A 26,974-nucleotide genomic window follows, 5' to 3' on the forward strand; every position below is an offset into this window, starting at 1 on the left:
TCAGGCATTGCTAAAAGATTTAATTAAACAAGAAGTTGGAATATTGGAGTCTAAACAGACAGACACAAACACCAATAACCAAAAAAAAATAAAGCGTGGCAGAGAATACATAATAGGTAAGCATGAAATTAATAAGTATGGAAATACTGAGTTTATATTTTACAATGCCACGAATGCTTGGTTTGATTATAAATAGGAGCGCCGTACATAACCTCAAATCAGTTGTAATGTTACGTCAGAAAAAATTACGGAGGAAATGGCAAATACAGATTTTATTCTATTGCTTTTCAGATTTTGTGAATTGAATGAGAGGAAGAGAAGTCTCCAGGAGGTGAAGCAGCAATGGCGTTGTATGAAACTACATGCAAAGAAGTCATTATCTTTACATAGGCAAGCCATTTCCAGGACTGGTGGTGGACCCAAACCGCCGAGTCCATCAAAAGAAGTGGTGGAACTCGTTGAATTGATACCTCTTGAATTCCAGGAAGTTTTCAACGAATATGACAGCAACGGACCACCCACAAACGTGAGTACAAGCTCATTTCATTAACTAAGTACAGGAACACCATATCTTAACACTTCGTAAAATCACTCGGATAATGCAGAAAAGGAAACTGAACAACGCCAGTGAGGTGCATGGTAAAATTCTAATTTTTATACCAATTGTTATTTCATTTTTTGGTCCATGGAGAATTCTCGTAAAAAGAAGAGTGTTTTGTGAAAGACTAGTATTTTCCCTGGACCAAAATTGCAATATAAGTGGAGTAAAATAATATATTACGTGGGTCATATTAAATTTGTGGTACAATAGTTACAGTACATATTACCGTTGCTCACCGGAACTGTTTCTTTCATATTCTACGTTATCAAAGTGATTTTGCAAAGTGCTATGACATGGCATTCCTGTGTTTATCATTTACTTCAACGAATGCTTACTGCAACAGTTCTTAAGTATGTCTATATATTGTAGAATGTAGATCATCAGTTATTGACATTTTGGAATGACTCCAAAATAGTTTGCTATGATCTCTCTGCCAACTAGCACTTTCACATTGAGTGGAAAAAATCATGCTGTCCAGAGCCGAATAAAGCCAACAATGATACATTCCAACAGATTCTTGGATATCGCCAGAGTAATGTCTTAGTGAATGTAATGCTAGCCAAAGCTGCATTTGTGATCATCTTTCGTTGTTTCATTAATTTAGTACAAGGGCATTTAATTATTTTTCATGTAATTACGAATATGTATCGAATTACTGTCATAACAGAATGGCACTAAAGGCAGCAATATTTTTTATGACTGCCACATTATTTATTGTTAATTATTTGTTGTCCCCGTGTTTTTTCTCTGTGAAGCTCGTAACAGAATGGCTAACAATTGCTGGATAATCCTTAAGTTCAGTGGATTAGTGGATATTTCTTGAATTTCAAATACTTCTTTCTGAACCAAAACTGACTAGCATTTTTGTGAAACAGGTCAAGACTGAAGTTCCTGAAACTGAAGGAGAGCAGTCTTGTGAAGTTCCTTGCAGGCCTGAGTCTACTTCTGCTGTTTTAATCGAGGTGTGTTGTTTGCTACTGAAGTAACATACATACACAAACTTCAGACTAGCTGATCCGTACGAATAATTTACTCCAGCATGGATGTTTTGTTTAGAATAAATTTGATTTGCAATTTTTTTTTTTTTTTTTTTAATTTCGGAAATAAATTAGGAAAACAGTATTTATATACACAAAATCTGGATCATAGGCTATATCACTTTATTAAACCCTAATCATAAATATATTTATGCACATAGACAAACATATCTAATAATTATTACAAGCAGTGGCGGCTCTAGAAGGGAGTAGCAAGTTAGCGCTACCCCCAGAAATTTTATAAATAAATAATGCATATAATAATCAGTGATGACTTACCAATATGCCTACATACTCTTTTAAACATAATAAGAAATACCCCTATTATCTGTAGAGGACTTGTATGTACTAGCCTTGTTAACTCTGTGTCTGCTAAGGGACTTTGGGTGCTACAGGAGCAGGTGCGGGGAGAGACTCTGGAGGCGTGGCTTTCGCTAGCAGACAGATTATGACGTGTATACACAATCACTTCGCGCCTTGAAATCATTGCCTCCTTGATCGTATTGCTGTACGGTATGCTAATACCGCGTTTTATGCTTCGGGTGTTGTGTGAGTTTCTCTTGTCTTGTTGAAAGTGTTATTTATAAGAGAGTAAGTAATTGCTAGTGTACAGAAATGGATTCCATTAGTAGTTTACACTCACAACCATTTTCATCTAGGTCATTAGAGGTGAAAATAGAAATAAAAACGCTTGGTAGACCAACACCTGCAACTAAGCTTTCGCAAACAATTTCTACGAAAGGTAGGACTTTCAACAGAATTTTTAATGCTCATATGTTCGAAAAACATGACTGGTTGTGCAGCTGTGATGTCAAGAATGCTCTATTTTGTTTTCCGTGTGTGTTATTTGGTGGTGAAGAAGTTTGGACTAAAACAGGAATGATTGATGTGCATCATTTAAATGAAAGGGTTAAGAAACATGAGTCATCGTCAACCCACGTAAAAAATGTCCTTAGTTTAGCCCTCATGGGAAATGTAAATATTGCTGCTCAGTTGGACGGTGCCTATAGAAGAAACATTGAACTTCACAACCAGAAAGTAGCCAATAATAGATACGTGCTAAACATCATCATCAATTGTATTAGATTTTCAGGCTCCTTTGAATTAGCACTGAGAGGTCACAATGAAATGGATTCGTCTTCTAATCCAGCCGTATTTCGTGGTCTCATAAATTTCAGTGCTGAGCTAGACAACTCTCTAAAGACCCACCTAGAAAATTCAACAGTTTTCAAGGGGACGTCAAAAACCATTCAAAACGAGCTTTTGGCGGTTATGCTAGAAGTCTGTCACAAAGAGATTTCACGGCAGATAAAAGCTGCGGACTTTGTAGCTATTACTGCAGATGAAACAACAGATGTCTCCAACAAATTTCAGATGGTGGTTATTTACAAACATATCCACAACATCAAGCCTGTTGAGAGATTCTGGGATTTCATTGTTCCTACTGGTCATGATGCACCATCTTTGGCTAAAAGCATAACACACGAGCTTGATCGTCATTTAGGAGCTTGTCCCAGGAAACTGATCGCTCAACATATGATGGTGCTTCAGTCATGAGTGGCTCATCACGTGGTGCTCAAGCATTGGTCAAACAAACTTATCCAGGCGCAGCTTATGTGCATCAGCTTAATCTGATCATGCAAAATGCCGCATCAGCGAATCACAATGTGAAAATATTTTTTTCTAACCTTCAGGGCCTCTGTACATTTTTCTCATCTTCTCCACAGTGCACAGCAGTTTTAGATGAAGTAGTGAAAAAACGACTACCAAGATCTGTTCCAACTAGATGGAACTTTCAATCAAGGAGTGTGAATACCGTATATGAATACCGAGATGATCTGATTGACTGTATGAGGGCAATTCAGGATGAAAATACAATATCAAACCCTTCCACCATTTCACAAGCCTGTGGTTTCGAAGAGATTCTCAGGAATGGAAATTTTGTATTCTGGCTGTCATTTTTCCATCGAATAATGCCTCATATTGACATTCTTTTCGATCAGGTTCAGAAGAGAATTTGCAAGCCATCATATCTCCATAAACAAATCCAAGCATTTGAGCATGTAGTTTCTAGCATCCAGGATAGAGTGGAAGTTTCTTTTGTGCAGGAGAGTACAGTGAAAAAAAGGAGGATTGAAGATAACTCGAAAACAAAAAATCAGGAGGCCAAAGAAATCTGTGATATCATAGTACAACAAGCTAAAAGCCATTTTGAATTCAAAGGTCATCTTTCAGCAGCTATGCTATTTCTACCTGATAGATTTTCAGAATATAGTACTGCTTTTCCTGAAAATCATCTACAAACAGCGTACAATAATTATAACTTTTTGGATATGAAGAAACTCCGTACCGAATTGACTGCTATATACGAAAGAGAAGAGTTTAGGAAAATTACGGGTGCATTGTCCATGTTTGACTTCATAAATGAGAATAACTTAAATGAAGCATTTAGTGAAAGTGTAAAACTCCTGAAAATATTACTCACCATTCCCATGACCACATCCGAGGCAGAACAGAGTTTCTCTACTCTGAAGAGAATGAAAACGTTTCAGCGCAACACAGTGACGCAGGAAAGACTTTCAGCTCTTGCCATGCTTTCTGTGGAACGAGACCTTATTATGCAAATACCTGATTTCAACCAAAGAGTTATTGACAAATTTGCATCCAGGAAGGATAGGAAAATGGATTTTCTCTTCAAATAGGTGAGTCATATAGGCCTAAGTCTAATTTTGTTAAAGTAAAGTAATTAAGATATTTACTAATCAAACTGCATGGTGCTCGACAACCAATTAGCGTAGTTGTAGTGCTTGAGCAATTTTATGAAAGTTTACAGTATAAAAGTACTGTCACCGAAAATATGCTACCCCCTATATTTCAAGTCACTGACCGCCACTGATTACAAGTGTTTTCAAGCTGGTAAAATTGATACACATAAGCTACACAAACATTATTTAAGGAATGTTTAAAGTGCCAAACTGTTTTCGCACAAGGTTCCTAAAAATAGCTTTCCAATGTTACCACATTTACACATTTATAGAGATTGGTTTGTTTGTTTGCTTACATATAGAGAAAAACCTGCCTCCAACTAAATTGTAAATGCTCTGATGTTTCTAGTAATGAACACAGTAACTTCACTATTTTTCATCAAAATATTAGGGGATTAAAACAAAAAACTGATGAATTGATCACTTCTTTAGCAACTCAAAAGCATAAACCTCAGATATCATGTATAACTGAACATCATATGAAGCAACAGGAAATACTACAACTGTCTTTACATGGATATGTATTAGGTTCTCATTTCTGTAGACATGTCTTCCAAAAAGGGGGGTGCCTGTATTTTTATCAGAGAGGATCTATTATTTAGTAAAATTGATATATCTGATTTTTGCCTTGAACAAGATATTGAAATCTGTGGAATACAAATTGGTTATGAGATATCAAATTTAATTATCTTATGTGTTTATAGGGCGCCAATGGGAGATTATAAGAAATTTACAACCAACTTAGATTCATTATTGAAAAGACTTTATAAACCACATACCGAATTTGTAATCTGTGGTGACATAAACATAGATTATCTATCAGAAAGCTCACGTAAAAGAAAATTAAACTCACTTCTTGAAACTTATAATCTTAGTCACACAGTAAGTTTTCCAACCAGAACACAAGCTGGAAGTAGTACTGCCATTTATAATATATTTATAGATAAAAGTAGATTGAATTCCTATTCAACAGTACCATTAGTCAATGGCCTGTCTGATCACGATGCACAAATTCTAAGTGTTTTCAATATGAGTGAAAAATTCCAAAGTGTTAATCTAAAAATAAAAAAAAGGATTATAAATGCTGAATCTCTTCATCATTTAAATACATGTCTACAAAATGAATCTTGGGAAAATGTATATAGTACCGATACCATTGATATTAATACTAAATTTAATGCATTTTTCACTACATTTACGAATTATTTCAATGAATGTTTTCCAGTAAAGGTGGTGAAAAAATGTAAAAGTAAAAACATGTGGATAACTCAGGGAATTAAAATATCATGTGCTAGAAAAAGGAATCTATATTTAATGAGTAGGAATAGTGATGATCCTCATGTTCTTAATTACTACAAGAATTACTGTAAAACTTTGACAAAAGTTATAAAAGATGCAAAGAAAATGTATCTGAATGGAAAAATACAAAATTCAGATAATAAGATTAAAACTATTTGGGATATTATTAAAAATGAAACTAATCGATATTCAAAGAGTGAAAATATTACTTGCATTAAAATCAATGATAGTAAAATAGATAACCCAAAATCAATTGCAAATCATTTTAACGACTTCTATATAAATATTATTCAGAACTTAAACATTCAAGATTGTGCAGAAGATGCTGCACTTGGTTACCTAACTGATGCATTTAACACTGAGTTTTTAGGTCTCAAATTTATTCCCACTACCGCAGCAGAAATCATGCATGTGATAAAACAACTAAAAACAAAATATTCCTCTGGATATGATGAAATTCCAAGTAAAGTTCTGAAAGCTTGTTCTGAAATATTATCCCATCCGTTAAGCTATCTATGCAATTTGTCAATGCAATGTGGTATTTTTCCAGGAAGACTCAAATATTCAATAGTAAAACCAATATACAAAAAGGGAGATAAATGTACTATTGCTAATTACAGACCCATATCATTATTAACAACATTTTCAAAAGTGTTTGAGAAAGTTATGTATAATAGATTATATCATTACCTGGAGTCCAACAATATATTAGTTTTAGAACAGTTTGGATTTAGAAAACAAAAATCGACAGAGAATGCTGCTTTTAGTTTGGTGGATGAAATACTAAATTCATTAAATTCGAAACTACATGTAGGTGGGATTTTTTGTGACTTGGCTAAAGCATTTGATTGTGTAGACCATAGTATATTAGTAAAAAAATTGAAGTTTTATGGTATTAAAGATGAGATGTTGGGTTGGTTTACATCGTACTTATCAAATAGAAAACAAAAAGTAGAAATAAATGTACCAAATAGTTATAAATCTACTTATTCAGAATTTAGAAATATTAAACAAGGTGTTCCGCAGGGGTCAATTTTAGGTCCATTGTTGTTTCTAGTTTATATTAATGATTTAGCCTTGACCTTAAACAATTCATCCCATGTAATTTTATTTGCAGATGATACAAGTGTAATTATTTCAAGCAAACAATACGATCATTTTATAAACACTTCTAATACAGTGCTGAATCTAATGAATGAATGGTTCCATGCAAATAAACTAGCACTTAATGTTGATAAAACCAGTGCAGTCAAATTTAGTACACACAATAGTGCTCAGGTTTCCTACAGTATTCGATTAAATGGAACTCATCTCAAAGAATCTACAAGCACAAAGTTTCTTGGATTAGAATTGGATAATCACTTGAACTGGCAAACGCATATAGAATGTATTACTCGTAAATTGAGCTCTGCCTGTTATGCATTAAGATCCTTATCTACTATTGGTGATATAAACTTACTTAAAATGTCATACTTTGCATATTTTCACTCTGTAATGAAATATGGATTAATATTCTGGGGTAACTCGTCTGAAGCTAAACACGTTTTTGTTTTACAAAAGAAAGCTATAAGAATAATGGCCGGTGTGCATAAAAGGACCTCATGTAAAAATATTTTCCGAAACTTAGAAATATTGACTTTACCTTGTGAATACATTCTTTCCCTAATGATGCTGTATATTAAGAACCAAGATAAATTCAGTACTAATCAAGACATTCATCATTTTAATACAAGACATAAATCAGATCTTCATCTATCCTCTGTTAGTCTAAGCTGTTTTAAAAAAGGAGTTCGCTATTCATGTATAACAGTCTTCAATGCACTGCCTAATTATCTTAAAGATTTGAAGAACAACGAGAAAAGGTTCAGAAAAGAATTAACCAAATTTCTACATACTCATACCTTCTACACAATTGATGAATTGTTTGTGCTTGTGAATTGAATTATTCTACTTAAATGACATGTACAATTTTATATAGCTCAACTAAAATATGTTTTTATATTGACTTAATCTGTTTACTATGTATTGTATTTTTTGTTTAGCATAACTGATGAATTGTATGTACTGTAAATTGAATAGTATACTGTATAGGTCAACTGATGAATTGTTTAAGCTTATAAATTGAATAAATCTACTTCATATGAATTGTATAGCTTAACGAAAATAAGTTTGTAAATTGAACTAATTTGATTGTATATGTTTGTATAGTTTGGCTGATGAATTGTATATGTTCTTAAAATGATTACTAGTCTGTGTAGCTCTACTGATGAATTGTATATAGACCTACTGTAGATTGAATGGTAATATGTATAGCTCAACTGATGAATTGTTTATGATTATAAATTGAATTAATCTACTTGATATTAATTGCACAAATTTGTATAGCTTAATGAAAGTATGCTACTTTGTATTGTATATATTTGTATAGTTTTGGCCGATGAATTGTATATGCTTTAAATTGAATAGTAATCTATATAGCTCTACTGATAAATTGTTTGTGTTTGTAATTTGAAGTAGTTTGCATGATATGTATTATCAATTTCTGTATATCACAACTGGTTGAATTGTTTATGCCTTAAATTTAATTAAATTGTTTTGTATTATAATATAGCTCAACTTATGAATGATCGTTTGCATTTGTAAATTTAATAATCTGATTGGCTATGTATTGTATACTTTTAGTAGAGCCATCGATGTAGCTCAGTCGGCAGACTCGCTGGGCTGCTGATCCGGAGCTGCGTTCGGGCTTGGGTTGGATCCCCCTTTGGACTTGGTTTCTTCGGAGGTTTTCCCCAGCCGTGGGACTGAAGCCGGATGGTCTATGGCGAGTCCTTGGCATCAACCCCTTTGATTTGATTACCTGGTTGGGTTTTTCCGAGGTTTCCCCCACCGAAAAGGCAAATGCCGGGTAATATTTTGGCGAATCCTCGGACCTCATCTCATCTCACTACATCTCGCCAAAAAAAAAAAAAAAAAAAAAAAAAGTAAAAAAATTGTACAAAATTGTAAAAATTGTAGAAAATTACTAAATTGTAAAACTATAAAAATTTGTAAAAATTGTAATTGTAATATTGTAAAATGTTGACATGTTCCACATCTTAAAGCTTCATTGCTCATGTAAGATCTATGGAATAAAATAAATGAATGAATGAATGAATGAAACCTTAAAAATAATTATATACGATTGGTAATAATGAATTCTAGATTATACAGGGGGTATTTTCCAAAAAGTGTCGAAAGTGTGCATTTAAAACATATAAATTAATGCATTAATTCCTCCGTTACACCTTTCTCCATGTAATTTTCGAAGACCTCACTTTTCATCATTACCAAGCTGTAAAGCATCTGACTGACAACATACAGAATAAGCTTATCACACTGAAAGTTGACCTGTGCCATATAACATTTGGCTGTCCCAAATATTTAAAGCTAGATTAACAGGTATTTTTTTTTTTTGACATGGTGATTAATTTTAATGTGTAATTCGGGAAAACATTTTTAGCTGTTTGATGAGACATCAAAGTATACCTATTTTATTTTTGTCCAATATTTTATTATTCCCTAAATGGAATTTTCTGAACCTAATTGATGTTATTCCTTGGTGCTTAAAATAATAAATTAAGAGCATTCAGTTATCACTAAGTTCAAGGTGTACCTATTGTACAATTTTTAAATATAGTCCATAAAATTCACATACATCATAAACGAATTTGACCAGAACCTATTAAGGTTAGTAACACTAACTGATAAGAACATCTAAACAAAAGCAAAAATATAAAATCAGAGCATGTTGAAATTTATATATTCTTTAAATCTAAATTTGACACTTTTGTGAAATTCACCTACATATAAATACTGTATGTGAAGTTACTGAATACTGCTAAGCACTGTTTTCTATCAACAGGATGAAAATGTTGAAATCCTCCTGACATCAGCACCCGCAACCCCAAAAGTTGTGAATGACGAGAAATGCAGGAAGAGGAAGATATCGAAAGTGTGTTGTAAAATATGTATTTTTTGTTATTGCTTTATTTTACATGCTGTACCAGTAGCTCAGATTATTTAGCATGAAACATTGTAAGATAGATGTGGGTATGTTACCAAGTAAAAATTCAGTGTAGGATACTGTATTAATGTATGTATGTATGTATGTATGTATGTATGTATGTATGTATGTATGTATGTATGTATTTATTCACACTGCAATGGGTATATACCCGGTGGCAGTGGTAACTAATTACACTCAATAATGACAATAATAAACTAATATGTCATTTTGTTACACAGGATGAAGATGATTCCAGAAAAAGAATTGCAAAACTGGCTGGAGAAAGGTCGAAGGTCTTGCTAGAACAGCAAGAAGCAGAACACAAGAAGAAAATGGAGATTTTAGATGCAGAACTGAAAATGAAAATTGATGAACACAATGAAAGAATGAGAATTTTAAGACAAGAGACTGAAATTAATTCTATTAAACACGAAATTTTAAATATTAAAAAACAATGTTTACTGAAAAAATTGTAAAAGTCTTACCTTAGCTAACATAAATGTAACCTACATTACTCAATAGAAAATATTATACACAGTGCATAAAGGAATAATTGTTTATTACTGATGGTAACTTCTTGGAGACATAAGTAATGATTAGGTTTCGAAACTTAGTACCAGTGGTTTTATAGAGAGCTCCTTAGAGATATATATTGCCTTTTTCACTAATTCGCTTCTGACTGTGTGACAGGACACATGATTTGTTAATTCTCAGGTGTTTTTATCTTAACTTGGATGACATAGCTGCTGACCTGCACACGAAGTCCCATGCTTTATTCTATAATAGTATTTACTAAACCATAATAATCTATAAGGTAATAGAAATTATAACAGCTTACCCTTTTTTAACACGTGTTTGGAATAAGGTGAACAGTTCAGTGTAAAGTGCACTCTTACCAATAATATATAGGTATATTTCGAGAGTTGTGTTTCTTTTTTAAATTTAGTAACATTAAATTTTAATTTATTTATTTAAAAATCAAATCGCAAAGATTTGAAAAATGGCTCAGTTAACAATAAATGCAAATAGTGTAATCATTTATTTTATATTTATACCAGACAAAAATGGCAAAGATGTTGAGAGCATTTTTTTAAATAAAAGAGAAATACTGGAAATCTGATGAATGAAGTTATCGACAGGATTATATAAGCAAGGATGGTTGAAATTACAGTACTAGCGAGTTTGGAATCCCACTGAGAACAAACAGGTACAAAGTTTCGAAGCCTAGACTAAGAAGAAATACTAGACTTTCAGAAATAAGTATTTATAAAAGCTTCCCGAGCAGCTTGACCATACAAATTGCAGTTGCCTGCAGCCATTGCTGGAAGTTGATCGACCTCTGGTATAGGAGCAATGTCATCTTCCAGAACTTCCCCCATGTCTACAGCAATATTATGCAATACTGCAAGAGCAACAATGCATGTTTTGGTGTGATCAAAATTATTATTAAACCCCTCTAGCAGGCATCGAAATCTTTGTTTCCAAACACCAAAACACCTTTCCACAACATTTCTTGTACGGACGTGACATCTATTGTAATTTTCTTCTTTTTCTGTGTTTGGATTGAGTACGGGTGTAAATAAATATGGGGTGCAGGCATAGCCAGAGTCTTCCAAAAGACGATCTCGAAATTCTCCAGCTTCAAGTTGCTCCTTGATTCTACTTTCTCTAAATATCCTACTGTCGTGGGTACTGCCCCTCCAATGCGCAACAATATCTCTGATGCGCAGAGATGCACATTGAGAGAGCAGTACCCCTTCCCATTTATATAATACTGGGATGCTTCCCCAGGCACTTTCTTATTTTAATGTGTGTACAGTCTATAGCACCAATGACATTTCGGAAGCCACAGATTTTCCTGAAGGAGGACACCACTTCTTGCTGTTCTGCAGGTGTTACAGGCATTTGTATATATCCACTTGATCTTCTGGCGAGGGCAACAGCAACTCTGTGACAAATGCGTGCTACAGATTGCTGGCTCACACCATGAATGTCAGCAGCATCATCTTGAATCTGAAATAAAATCAAAATTCAATTAAAGTGACTAACAGATTTTTTCACATAATCTACAAATATTATTCTTAGGTACAGTGACCATACATCTCGAAATTCACAGGTCTGTCCCAGTGTCCTTAAACAATAATTTAAAAATCCCTAATCTTATCTAGAGTTAATTAATCACTTGCTTTATACATGAAGGAATGTACTATAGGAGACGACATTCAAAACTACAAATATATTTTAAATAATGCATTATAGATGTTTTGTTAATTTTTGGAATCAGTGCTTCTGTAGAAAGGGCATTTTCGATAATCATTAATTTATGAGGATAAGAGAAACCGTCAGTGACAATAAATTGTGTTAAAGTCTTGAGGAAATGATTCATTCAGAACCTTGTATAGAAATGTACGAAAAATTAATCAAGAACAAAATGCTCATAAAGAAGTTGTCGTCGTCAGAGAAGTGGGATTGGTACACACTACACACTAGCAATGCCATCGACCAATTCAATGGCAAACTTAAGCCTGCCACATGCACAGTCCTGTTTATGGATTTACTTGTACAGTCTTTTGTTGTAATGCAAGATGGAGTGTGTGTGCGTGCGTGCGTGACAAGTTATTGTGTTCTGTTAATTGTTTGGCATGAACACAAACAAGCTCTGCCTGAAATTTTGCAGCACGTACTGTACATGTAAATCGCTGAGGAAGATCGAGTGTAAAAGTGGTGATTACGATTTAAATTAGTCATTTCAAGGGACATGATTGATTCAAGGTTAATTTCAAGGGAGTTTTTGATTGAATTTATTTTTTATAGAAACAACCCATGCCTTTGGAAGATAAAAGATAAAGTCTAATGAATATTCAGGTAAAAAAGAAGCATGTCAAATTTTAATTGATAAAATGAAGGTGGTCGATGCTGAAGCCAATAGAGATGACAAGAAGATACAGTACATTCATTACGAACATGCTACAGAAAATGTATAAAAAATTATATTTTATCAAAGAAATTTGGTACTGGAATTGATGAAATATACAAACAATTTATAGTACAACTATATCGTTCTTTCTCTCGAACCAGGAAATGCCCAGGTAACATGGACAATTTAGAGCCACATAGGTGAGAGAGAGAGAGAGGGAGAGAGTAATATAACATAAGTGATTATGGTTAGTTCGGTCATTTTCCTATAAAAATTAGTTTCATTAGAGTTTGTAGAAAGTACCAGTTCCATTTTATTCTGAGCCTGCCACACACACAGTCTTGTTCATAGATTTACTTGTACAGGCTTAAATTGCAATGCAAGATGGAACGTGGTGCTGCCCAGTTTTTCTGTCATTTTCCACTTCAGTCTTTTGTTTATATGCAGCATTTTTATTCTGGGTATAAAGTCAAAAAGGAAATATTCCCTATATAAATCTAAATGATCTAAATAATGGTTACTGGTACTGAAAAGGAGCCAGTTTGTTCGCATTACAATATTACAGTATTTATTGTAAACAGGAAGTTTGTTTCCTTTGTATCTACCTAACTCACTGATGAAAAACACCATTTAATCCCTTCTAATTCTCAGCCTTTTTAAATTCACAGTTACCATAAGAATTTGGTTTCCCACTCGTGCCATAATCCTGCTTTCAGCCGCCATTTCATCATCATCACCATAGTCTTGCCACCAAAACAAAAATTAACTTCTGTAAATCAAAATTACTTTCATCCTAACAGTGACAGACATGAATTCCATTTGAAGGATTATTCTTATTTCCATGAAAACGTCAAGTGAATTTGTGTCCTCTTTGGTGTAGCTCTTCTGGAGAATTACCAATAATTTTAATTCAAACTATCTTTGATCATTATTATTAATATACAAGACAACCTGCTACCATCGTTCAATGATGACTTGTGTGTCCTTTATGTGAATCACTTTGTGGCATAACATAAAGTGCAGAAATCGATCTATTTCTATAAAATAATATACAGTAGTAAAGTGTAATTATTCAACAATATGCACATTAGTGCGCTCTTCCTCTCATCATTATTATTATTTTTAATTATTCAATTGAGAGACGAATGATAGAGGAGACTGGGAAAGTTCAGGATAACAGGCAGGGTTTGGAATTGAACGGGCTACATCAGCTTCTTGTCTATGCAGATGACGTGAATATGTTAGGAGAAAATACACAAACGATTAGGGAAAACACGGAAATTTTACTTGAAGCAAGTAAAGCGATCGGTTTGGAAGTAAATCCCGAAAAGACAAAGTATATGATTATGTCTCGTGACAGGAATATTGTACGAAATGGAAATATAAATATTGGAGATTTATCCTTCGAAGAGGTGGAAAAATTCAAATATCTTGGAGCAACAGTAACAAATATAAATGACACTTGGGAGGAAATTAAACGCAGAATAAATATGGGAAATGCGTGTTATTATTCGGTTGAGAAGCTCTTATCATCCAGTCTGCTGTCCAAAAATCTGAAAGTTAGAATTTATAAAACAGTTATATTACCGGTTCTTCTATATGGCTGTGAAACTTGGACTCTCACTCTGAGAGAGGAACATAGGTTAAGGGTGTTTGAGAATGAGGTGCTTAGGAAAATATTTGGGGCTAAGCGGGATGAAGTTACAGGAGAATGGAGAAAGTTACACAACACAGAACTGCACGCATTGTATTCTTCACCTGACATAATTAGGAACTTGAAATCCAGACGTTTGAGATGGGCAGGGCATGTAGCACGTATGGGCGAATCCAGAAATGCATATAGAGTGTTAGTTGGGAGACCGGAGGGAAAAAGACCTTTAGGGAGGCCGAGACATAGATGGGAGGATAATATTAAAATGGATTTGAGGGAGGTGGGGTATGATGATAGAGACTGGCTTAATCTTGCACAGGATAGGGACCGATGGCGGGCTTATGTGAGGGCGGCAATGAACCTTCGGGTTCCTTAAAAGCCATTTGTAAGTAAGTAAGTATTGAGAGACGAATATTTTAGTAACAAGATTTAAGTGTGGTTTACTTTAATCACTGCTGTAACAGGTCAGGGAGAGGAGGTATTAAAAAAAAAAACATAACCCAATAATTGTTTCGAATTCGGACTTAGAATATACTATGTATGGTCACTGTATTCAAAAGCCTACAGTACTTAAAATTAAGTCAATACTTACTTCGTTTCTTGCCCATGTGCGAAGTGCTATTAAAACTTGCAGTTCACAACTTACGGATCCACTTCGTGGTCCTGCTTCAAATCTTTCAGGACATCAACAATAATTCTTATATACTGCTTCGTGAATCTATATTTTGCTTTAAAATCCTCATCGTTTAACGTGAATGGATCAAAACGAGTTTTGTATTGGTTCATTTTTCTATTGCCACCATTATTTATAACATCAGTGTCTTCAATGTCCTCTATATCTGCTAAATAATCGTTGAAATCTTCCATTTCGGCTATATAACCTTCTCTACAAAAGATATTTGGCTCAGCTTTCGAAGTATGTCACAGAACAAACGATCAGCTGTTTATGGAGTCGGCCATATTGTCCATCTGTGCAAGGTTTATACTACCGTAAGAGGTTGTATAACGATTACTACGTATATTTGTACACCTCTTGTGTACAGGGTAGCTTACACACAATTTATTAGTAACATTTTGAGTTACAACGGTGTACAAGTCCAGTATAACTTTTATACGTCGTTTATTAGTAAGACTGTCAGGTGGTATGAGCATAGGGAACGACGGAGACACCAGAAGGTCCATTAGCCATATTCATGGGACAGCAGAATAGGGAAGCCACCACTATCCCCAGGTTTAGGTAGATGAATACTCATCTCCTAATAAATCAGCTTGAATAATGCAACTGCTGTGAAATGACCTTGTTCTAACTCGGGCTATAATATCCATAGAATCAGTTCCCAACTAGTGAGAGGGTTCTCACTGATCGAGTCCTAATTTAATAGAGTCAACTAAGAGCCATTTAGCTAGTCTCCTAAATTGATGCAACTTATCCTGTCCTTGAGTCATAATCCAATAGAATCACATCACTTAAGAGCCAATTGGCTAGTCTCCTAAATTGATGCAACTTATCCTGTCCTTGAGTCATAATCCAATAGAATCACATCACTTAAGAGCCAATTGGCTAGTCTCCTAAATTGATGCAACTTATCCTGCCCTTGAGTCATAACCCAATAGAATCACATCACTTAAGAGCCATTTAGCTAGTCTCCTAAATTGATGCAACTTATCCTGTCCTTGAGTCATAACCCAATAGAATCACATCACTTAAGAGCCAATTGGCTAGTCTCCTAAATTGATGCAACTTATCCTGTCCTTGAGTCATAATCCAATAGAATCACATCACTTAAGAGCCAATTGGCTAGTCTCCTAAATTGATGCAACTTATCCTGCCCTTGAGTCATAACCCAATAGAATCACATCACCTAAGAGCCAATTGACTAGTATCCTAAATTGATGCAACTTATCCTGTCCTTGAGTCATAACCCAATAGAATCACATCACTTAAGAGCCAATTGGCTAGTCTCCTAAATTGATGCAACTTATCCTGTCCTTGAGTCATAATCCAATAGAATCACATCACTTAAGAGCCAATTGGCTAGTCTCCTAAATTGATGCAACTTATCCTGCCCTTGAGTCATAACCCAATAGAATCACATCACCTAAGAGCCAATTGACTAGTATCCTAAATTGATGCAACTTATCCTGTCCTTGAGTCATAATCCAATAGAATCACATCACTAAGAGCCAGTTGACTAGTATCGTAAATTGATGCAACTTATCCTGTCCTTGAGTCATAATCCAATAGAATCACATCACTAAGAGCCAATTGGCCAGTCTCCTAAATTGATGCAACTTATCCTGTCCTTGAGTCATAATCCAATAGAATCACATCACCTAAGAGCCAATTGGCTAGTCTCTTAAATTGAGAGAACTCATCCTGCGTGAGGTTTTTTGTAATTTTCCTAAGATACTAAGACAAATGTCGGACCTACATGACCTTCCTCATAAAGATTCAGGTATTTTTTAAAAACATAGATATTCTGTCTTATCTTTCTTACATTACCGTGTTACATGAACGAGGTTACTTGACTCTACTCGCACTGCAAAAGGACAAAGTAAGTTTCAATGTGCAGACTTACAACTCCCAGTGTTTCTTCTTCTGATCCTGCAGTCAGTTTGTTGAACGCCTCCTCTTCCTCTCTCTTCCCCCCATTACGTGGTAGCTATTAGGTTACGTCCATTTTCGGCTTTTTTCCCTCCAAAATTTTCTAGAGCTCCTTCAGTGGACAGCAAAACCCTAAATGAGACAAGTGGCCTCAGTTTTTCTCAGCCCCAAACTCCCTTGCAAGGAACCTTTTAAAGTTTCTCTTCCCATTTGCCTCTCTTTGAATTCATTCAGCTCCTTCACATCCAGGGACAAACTCTCGATCTTCACTGTCATGGACAGCTAGGAGCGCAGCATGGGTTCCCATCCCCTTTGGGCCTGTATACCTCTGTATTGACTAGTTATCAAAATATCTAGCTTGTGTTTATCAGATGTTCTCTGTCTTGAACATTTTGGAGATTTGAAATTATTAATATTGTTTCAACCAGCTATTTCCCAGAAGACATCATTTCAGTATATGGCACTTTAAGCAAATGGAATAGTTCTTGGGTATTGAATGTAACTGTGCTCAGTAATACCGAACTGGCTACTAAATCTTAATGTGTATTAAAATTATTAATAAATGCAGTCGAATATATAATTCAGCGACAATTTTTGAACATAATAATTACTGTTTTTTTTTCTTTCTTTTCACAGATGGAATCTTCAGCCTCCCGAACATCAGGAAGGCTTCTGAAGATTATCCTCTGCAAAAGCCTGTAAGTAATTAACTCTTCGTTATACAAAGATCACAGTAATGCATACACAGGGAGTTCATTTCAAAACTTCCTACTTTAAATAATTATTTATTTCAGTTAAATTACATTTAAACAAGAAACACGTCAATTGTCAATTTAGATACCGAGAGGATAGTTTAAAACTAATGTTAATTGCATTTTAGTTTTCACCCACTCACACCTTCCGAGGGCCATTTGAAATTTCAACTGGCACCCCTATATTATGATACTTAAATTTGAAAGATTATTCAATATTGTTTATACATACGTTTCATTTGTTTTCTATCATCCTCTGGCAACATGGTTTATTGTTATTGGTGATTAGATCTTAAGAGAACAAAACTACAAAGACTATATTGCTAGGGGTGATGATTTTTAGAAATTTAGCATTTAGCATTTACTTTCTGTGGCATTTTGAAGGAAGACATGGACTCTACGTCAATATAGGAGGGTAGGTCATGTCTTTTGAAAATATCAGGGATTAAAATAATCCCTACATAGAGATACTAATTTTATTTATGATCCTGTTAATCATGTTCATGAATTCGTAACAAAGAAATCATAGAAGGAACACGCCTGTACATTTTCTTCTGTCATTTATGTTCTCTTATTACTTCCTACATTAAATTGTATTTACTGAAAAATCTTTCAGCATCTACGCACTGATAGGGCCCAAAATATATTGCAGAACTGCTTAGGTGGCTACTTAAGCTTTAAAGCCAATGACATTTACACAGTCCACATCTTTTTGTTCTGAATATTTTGAACAATTTGGTTTAAAAATATTCATAACCCTCAAGAAGCTGTTCATGTTAACACCGGGAAAATTGTTTTTATTTTGGTCTCACATAAACTTTCAAAACAATGATGATAACTGGCAAGTAAAGATGGGGTCAAAAAGTTTAGCAATGTCTTGCCAAACAATATGTGCACAATTTTCCACCATATGTGTAGTAAACTATGTTGCACTTGGCCGTACACTCCATAAACAGGGGAAACTGCACTATTTATTCCTCTTAAGTCGAAGGATGTGACACAGCACATGTACAATGCACAGTTAAGTGAAGGAGCTTGCATGCCATAGGTAAAACAGTAATATATACTTAAACAGAGTTACAGCCAGAGCATTCTTATGTTTGGCAACCCTGAGTGCAGGCCAAGGTGGATGCTAGATGGAGCACGAGGTTTGAAATTGGTATTGACATAATAGTGCTGGAGTAAGTAGAACCCCGATCATCCGTCACCCTATTAACCGATTGGCGGATTATCCGACTGTCTTTCTTTCACTCTTTCCTTCCTCTCTTTCTTTCTTTGCTGTGGGTAGTACTGTACCTTATGTTATTACTTATTTGTTTAGAGTGAATTATTACAAGCCTTTGTTCTTTGGTGCTGTGGAACATTCGAATTGCAACAATGCTTTCTTTATTATAGAAAGATCTACTACCTAGTACTGATCTTGTAATAAAATGAAGCTGACACAATAAGAAATTAAACTTGTGAAACATATTGAAAAAGTAGTTTTTAACAGTTCCGCAGTGTAGGTGTTGTTAAATATTGTGCATTGTCGACTTTAAACTCATTTTAAGAGTGGTATTCACCTGTTTGTTTGAGTTCTGACTATTGTGAAATGTTGTTGTTGTTTTCTAATGCCAAGCGTTTGACAATAAAGTCATTTGACCTCTTGCACTCCAATATTTTTCAAAGATATTATCATGACCAGCCACTGAAGCACAGATTTTGAGGTGTTCCGAATCCATTTCTTGGTTTGAGTCTATTGTGAAATGTACATTAGACTCAAACCAAGAAATGGATTCGGAAATGTACGTTTAATATTTTGTGCATTTAACAGTTCATATTTTTAATATAAACTTAATATTATTGTTCCCGGTTCTCTGAAGTGTCTAAACGACCACAAATTCAATTTTACAATTATTTTAGCAAAAAGTCTGGTAAGATTCTCGCGAGGTTAGTGAAAATTTTACATTGGCAATTGTTTCTATGCAGCCGCAGCATGACTATGTTGCCACAAACGTTCTTCCCAGAACTGTAGTTTCACATCCCCCTGTGAAAACTCAGTTTATAATAATAATAATAATAATAATAATAATAATAATAATAATAATAATACACAAAATTTTAAATACGGGTATTGTAAATTGTACACAATTTTAATAATGACTCCCCTTAACAAAATTCTGCATAGGCCACTGTAACTGATGATAATGGAAATAATGGATAAACTCTTAATAAAGAAAACTGTCCAAAATAAAACTTCAATTAACGGGAACAGGATGACAAATTGATTTGCAGTAGCTCACATTCATCATCACTGCAAGGATCAGTGAAAGGTGTGCAAAGCAGGGAAAGAGAAAATATAGTGCATAAGGGCCGGTGCCCTACATGGGCTGACACGCCATGAATTACTATTAGTGTCTTAATATATGAACACCTATAAATAGAGATAGAGAGAAGTATTCCTGTCCACTCACTCTGCTACATAGTACTGTCGTGCCCCCTGCCATGAAAAGGGCGGATGGCTTATTTTTGAGAAAATCGCGAGTTATATCCCGCTTACGAAAACCAAATTATTTTGTTGTGCCCTTTTTGGCATAGTAACATATTTATCAAGACAAGACATACGAATTAGGCACTGCATTGTACTTCCTAACTCTGACGATTTATATACTGTACTTCCTTATGGATAGGAGGGATTCCATATTTAGAATGTGACATCAGGCTTTCTAAATAGTCACAAGTTTAGATATTCACTATTACTAAGTTTATTAACAAAATATCAAATTAGAACAGATAAGTTAAATATGGAGTATTGAAATGGAAGGACTATTTCCGAAGTATCATAATGGCTGTTATTGTAAAGTATGAGAATTGAATAGTTAATTTTACTTACAATTTCTGTAAGGCGAACCCTGGTGCTATCCAAAGATGATGCCTTTTTCCGTCTTCTTTCTGGACGTCTGGAAGTTACGACCGCTACTGCATGACCGCTGTCTTGACCAAAGACTAATGATCACAATTTGGACGTTTCATGTCCTTTTTATAAGTTCTCGAACCATGCCCTTGCGACGTAACAGAGTGACGCTACTTTGCCCGAGAATCTTCTAAATAGACGGTATTGCATTGACCGAACACCACACTTCTGATTCCTAACCATTATTTCGGATCGGCATTTCCTGTTGTCACTTGGAACAGTACAGATTTAAGGAACTCTCACGATTGAATGTCCATTTTTGATTGAATCAATAGAAAATCAGAATTCAAAATGATCACCAATTAGTAGTCTCGCGAGAGACGCGGTTTGTTAATAATTACTGCATAATCTGTGTATTTTTCGTTATATGTCAGCTGTTGCATAAGAATGGCTTTGCGCTAAAATGCAAGCATACACATTTCCTGTCTTGTTCAAGGACTGGACTTTGCTTCTTGCTGACTTCACTAAGATGCACAACTGTAATCGCAACAGGAAACCTGCCGTGTGTCGAACCATGTCTTCAATGATTAAACTGAATGTTTTAATAAGTACGATTTCATTACTTTCAAATAAAATGAAAATATATTGCTTATGGCCATAACAAAGTTATGATTGTGTATCATAATCCTTGGGCACAACAATCCCTCTTCTTTTTAAAAGATGATGCCGTAATAGGCATGTGCTTTTACTCCTAATCAAATGAATGGCAAGACATGTCGGATCCTGTGAAGTATGGCTGGGTGGCTTACTGGGTGTAGTTCCCTCGCTAGTGGCCCTCAGAATCATTCAAGCTTGCAGGATTTTAATCCATTCTAGAGGCCATCATTCATTCTTATTGAGGATTTGGATCGTCTTTGTCTTGTAAGCTAGTGTTGTATCATTCACATTACAAATTATAAGAAAAGTCTTTATGGAGGGCGAAGTGCCAAAGATTTTGACTTTCATAAGCAATAGATCGGAATTGATATAATTGATGACATTGATATCATAATGGCGGTAGGACTGCTGCTATTTAATAAATCTGATGTATCTATGCATTAAATGAGTAATCCATTTACGTGACGAGGCATAATTTAATGTAAACTGAGTTCCTGGATGTTTTAATTTATAACTTTGCAGGGTGTCTGTCATGTAACTCGATAGTACTTACGAATTTTTGCACACAAAGTGATATGCTGATTTAACGTTACAGATCTCTTATCTGTAGTGTGTCATGGCATGTGTGTGGCATCATCTGAGACTTAGCACTTGCATGTTAGATACAAGAATAGTGACGTCACTCACAAAAATGATCAGTAAAGAATAATCTTCTTCAATACAAATTTTCTTCATTGAGGCAAAGAGGTGCGTGTTGCATAACAAAGAGTAGTATCTAGGATCTTGAGACAAATCTAGATCCAGCAAAGACTGTGTTGGTTGAAGCTGGGTCAGCGCAGGCATCGGTTGATATATCTGCTTTCCTCGCAGTACAGATGGGAGTTCTGGTTTCTTGCACTGGGCCAAGCCCAGTCTCGTTCTGTCCTTCTCGTAAAGGTTCTGCTGTCTCTGGTTTTTTGCGGGTGAGCTGATATAACCGGAAACCATAAAGACATGGACATTGTCGGTACATCTGTAGCATACAAGCAAGACACAATATAACTCCTGTTATGGTTAAAGCAATTAGCCAGGGGTTTGCACTTTCTTGTGTGGGGGATTCTTCTACTTTAGATTTTACATTTTTAATCTTCTCTTGTAATCATAGAGGAATTAAAAATCATTATTAAAATCTTTAATATTTCGAAGCATATTCTCTAAAGTAATGACATGTTGTTCAGATAGATTTAGATATGGATTAACTATTTCAGAAGTTATGTCAGGAACAATAACATCGTTAGGCTCATATATTGGATACAGATTTCCAAAAACATGGGGAAACAGTTTAAACTGATCAGAATAAAAATGACAGTTTGCAGATACATTAATAATACCTGTCCCTTGGGTAATAAATGTAGAAGTTGACGGTCATGTAGTGTTCGGGTTATGACAACTTCTAGTCATACGTATGGTAGCTGGTACGCTGTACACCCAATAATTCTTCTGGTACGGTCTGTACCATACAGGTGACCTGTGTGGTCCAACCAGCCGTCGGTCACACAGTCTCATTGCTTCCTGGGATTTTCCAAAAAAATAGAGCTGCTAAACAATGTGATTGCAAGGAGGCTGAAAAAATAACATCTGGGGGACATAACATGTATATTTCACTTCTACTTTGAGATAGATCATTCTCTTCCATGAGAGCATAAAATTGCCTGTCACTTGTGAGGTCAAAGTAAGGAGCTTGTCCATAGCGGTTATATCAATGGATTGCCTGAATTCAATAAGAGTGCTTTCAATTTCGGTTAATCTCTGCATTACCTTATTAATTTGTTTTAACTACTGAATCACAAACTACTATCGTGAGCAGGAGTGTAGTAGCTAGTGTACAGTGTGAAACGAAATAATCTAATCAGTTGGTCTGAAATGTAAATTATATCTATGGGAGGACATTTCATCACTATTCTGTCCTACGTTGGGTTCACTTACCTCTTCATTATCTAAGTTAGAACTATCATCATCATCATCATCATCATCTGGGTTCATATCTTCACGACGAGAGGAAACATAGGAAGGAGACGTCACATCAGAATTTGTCATGGTAGGGTCATTAGTTTGTGCGGTTACCTTTCTCGGTGCAGCTTGTAGTAATACCTTAGCTGAGCTAGAGGCACATCATCTTCCTCATTGAAATCATCACTTGGGGGATCATGTAACCAAGAGGAATATCATCTTCCAAGGACCATCCGTCATCACTATCCACCACTGCTGGTTCCTCACGGGGAATTTCGTACGACTTCGGGTCGTCTCTAATTATTTCGATGGTTTCCGCTTCACTGAAACTCCTGTCTTTGTCTGCTTGCCGGGGACGAAACTTGCCTTCTTTAATTTCAGACCCTGGGGGACATAATTTCGACTGGTTTAGGTGCACTACTTGTGTTCTACCATCTTTGAACTTAATTCTGTAGTTCACTTCATTTAATTTTTCTGCAACCTGAAATGGACCAATCCATGGTTTCGACAATTTTTTCATTATGCCTTTCTTAATTGCTGGAGAGTGTAGAAATACAAAGTCTCCTACCTTGAGACAACGAAACTTTACACTAAGATCTTTGTTGTACTGCTTTGTTTGTGCTGTTCGGTTTCTTACTACCTTGTAAGATTTTTCTAGATTATCTGCTAAAACTTCGACATGCTCATCGGTTATGTTACTTGTCGAAAATTTCGATACAATATTGATAGGAAATGGGAACTGCACTTCACTACCGTGAATCAAAAAATGTGGGGAATATCCCGTTACGGAGTGCGGTGTACTCCTGTACACCATCTGGACTATTGCTATCCATTTGTCCTAATCTTTCTGATCTGCACGTACAAAATGTGATAACATGTTAGTGAATGGTTGATGGCTGCATTCCACTAAGCCATTCGACATAGGGTGATACGGACTCGTTTGTATTTCTTGAATTTGTAGCAATTTACAAACTTCTTTAAATAATTTAGACAAGAAGTTTCTACCCTGATCTGTAAGTAGCTTTTTCGGAGTGCCATGTCGTGCTACTATCGTCGTAACAAATTCTCTAGCTTTTGTTTCGACAGTTTGATCAGGAATCGGGATTGCTTTGCTATACTTTGTGAAAGCATCCATAAAAGTCAACAAATATGTGTTACCTGAAGTTGTTTTGGGAAATGGACCAACTATGTCCATACTTACTAGTTCAAAAGGCTTTAAACAAGTAGCAAAGTTCTGTAACAGAGCTATAGGGTGCCTACCGATCTTTCTCTCATTACAAGATATGCATTTCGTGATGTGATTTTCAATATCAGTTTTCATATTCGGCCAGTAAAATCGTTGCCTAAGCAATTCGAATGTACGTTTTTGACCTTGATGTGCACCAATAGGAGTATCTTGGTAAGTATTCAAAATCAAATTTCTCATAGGACAAGGAACAACTAACCGTTGCTCTGAGTTCAACTGCTTTGTATCAAAATGAAACAGAATACCGTTTTCGTCTAACTTAAATCTTTCTGTATCTGCTACCCATTCTAAGTACTTTGGTTCTGCCATCTGAAGATTTCTGAGTGATTGACTGTCTAACTGTTCACTTTATATAGCAAAAACATTGTGCATTCGGGATAAAGTGTCAGCGTTTTGGTGATGTTTACCAGGCTTGTATTGGACTTGGAATTGAAATTCAGAAAATTTTAAAGTCCAACGAAGTAGTCTAAAATTTGGTTCCTTTGAGCTCATTAACCAGCTGTGTGATTGGTCGCGGCTATGAACTCATGACCATATAGATAACAACAAAAGTGTTTTGTAGCCCATACAAGTGCTAGTAATTCCCTTTCTGTCGTGCTATAATTTCGTTCAGCTTTATTCAAAACTCTAGAGGCGTATGCTACGGGATGCTCTTTCGAACCAACCTTTTGAGATAGCACTGCTCTGAGGGCAACTCCTGAGGCATCAGTCGCTAAAATGAATGGTTGTTTAAAATCGGGATATTTCAAAATAGGTTCACTACACAAGGCTTTTTTCAATATGTCAAAGAATTCTTGTTGTGGTTCTAGCCATACAAACTGTTTATCTTTTCTTGTAAGTTCGATAAATGGTTTTGCAGTCTCAGCAAAATTTGCTATGTGCCTGCGATAGTAACCAACTTAACCAAGAAATGAGCAGACTTCCTTAACATCTTTAGGAATCGGAAATTCTTGTACAGCTTGTACTTTCTTTGGTCTGGGCGAATGCCATTCCTATCTGCCACATGTCCGAGAGAGATAGTCGATTTGTGCAATGCAAATGTACACTTCACAGGGTGTGCTTTTAAGTTTGCATCTCTTAATCTTTGTAAAACTTCTCGAAGTCTTTCAGCATGCTCTGCTATGGTTGAACTGTACAGGACGATGTAATTAATATACATAAAACAGGATATACTCTCTTTAGGCAGGATAGTACTCCGTCCATCAATCTCTGATATGTGCGTGGGGCTCCAACCAAACCAAATGCCATTCTGTTATATTCATAAAAACCTAGTGGATGCTAAAGGTGGTCTTTCCTTTATTCTTTTCTTCGATTTCCACTTGCCAAAAGCCACTGTAAAGATCAATTTTACTAAAATACTTTGTACCAGAGAGACTTTCTAATGTTTCAACTATATTGGGAATGGGGTATGAGTAACAAGAGCTCGCAAAGATATACAATGCAACAAGAGAAGAAAACATTGACCATGATGTTCAGTGTGACAAATGGTCACACCCTGCAGACATTGTCAAAATAAAAGAAGTGAATAAAAATAAGACTCACAAGTTTGAAGTATTTACTGACGGAAGTAAAAGTGAGAGAGGAGTAGGTTCGGGAATCGCAATATTTACAGATGGAACACTTACACATAAACTGAAATTCAGACTGGATGCAAGGTGTTCTAATAACCAAGCTGAATAGATGGCAATTGCGAAGGCTTTAGATAAGATAATAGAACTTGGTGGAAAAGATAAGACAGACAAGACAGTTGCAATATATATATATATATGGATAGTCAAATAACACTGGACTCTCTTAAAAATAGCAACAACCATAAGGCATTATTTATTTATTTATTTATTTAAATCCACCACCAACAGAAACAGGCTTCCAATTACAGGTGGTTTACACAGATACATACACAAAATACATAATAAGAAAAAAACAAAGAAACAACACAAACGAAAGAAAGAAAATACATAACAGTAATAGATGCTAGAATATAATATTGTAGTTAATATAGTGCCAAATGTCAATATAATGGTGCAAAATTATTTAAAAACTAGAGTAAAAACATTATAATACACTTCTTCATAATTTTAATTCTTTTGTATTTCTGATTATAAATCCTAATTTTCCATATGCATCAATTACCACGTGATTTAAGTGCATTTTAAAAGATAATGTGTGTAAAATAAATACCCAAATCCTAAAATGATTCTACTCTAGGTAACTTCACACCATTAATTTCATACGAATTTAGAGCAACTGTCTTATTTTTAGAATACGTCATAAAGCAACATTTATTAAGATTTAACAGAAGAAAATTATCGATATTCCATCTATAAAGTCTGTCCAAATCATGCTGTAGATCAAAAACGTCTTGTTGTTTGTCAATGGCTTTATGCAATTTAACATCATCAGCATATAGTAAACATTTAGAGTGCACAATCTGTTTAGGTAAGTCATTGATCTAAAGTAAAAAGAACTAGGGACCAAGATTGGATCCTTGGGGTACACCTGAAGTTACTGTGA

General features: G+C 35.1%; 1 protein-coding gene across 2 annotated transcripts in view; it reads left to right on the forward strand.

The window, feature by feature from the left end:
* LOC138715355 (uncharacterized) overlaps positions 1 to 26,974 on the forward strand; it is a 47,486-nt gene that overhangs the window by 185 nt on the left and 20,327 nt on the right. The window contains exons 2-6 of one of the 2 annotated variants that reach the window (XM_069848179.1): positions 5 to 116; positions 292 to 526; positions 1,477 to 1,563; positions 9,607 to 9,696; positions 9,990 to 17,621. In XM_069848179.1, coding sequence (XP_069704280.1) covers positions 353 to 526; positions 1,477 to 1,563; positions 9,607 to 9,696; positions 9,990 to 10,226 — 588 coding nt within the window. In that variant the 5' untranslated portion in view covers positions 5 to 116; positions 292 to 352 and the 3' untranslated portion in view covers positions 10,227 to 17,621. The remainder of the gene's footprint in view (positions 1 to 4; positions 117 to 291; positions 527 to 1,476; positions 1,564 to 9,606; positions 9,697 to 9,989; positions 17,622 to 26,974) is intronic. The other variant, XM_069848180.1, reaches the window with a different exon arrangement.

Source organism: Periplaneta americana, chromosome 15, assembly GCF_040183065.1.
Source record: "Periplaneta americana isolate PAMFEO1 chromosome 15, P.americana_PAMFEO1_priV1, whole genome shotgun sequence".
NCBI lineage: Eukaryota > Metazoa > Arthropoda > Insecta > Blattodea > Blattidae > Periplaneta > Periplaneta americana.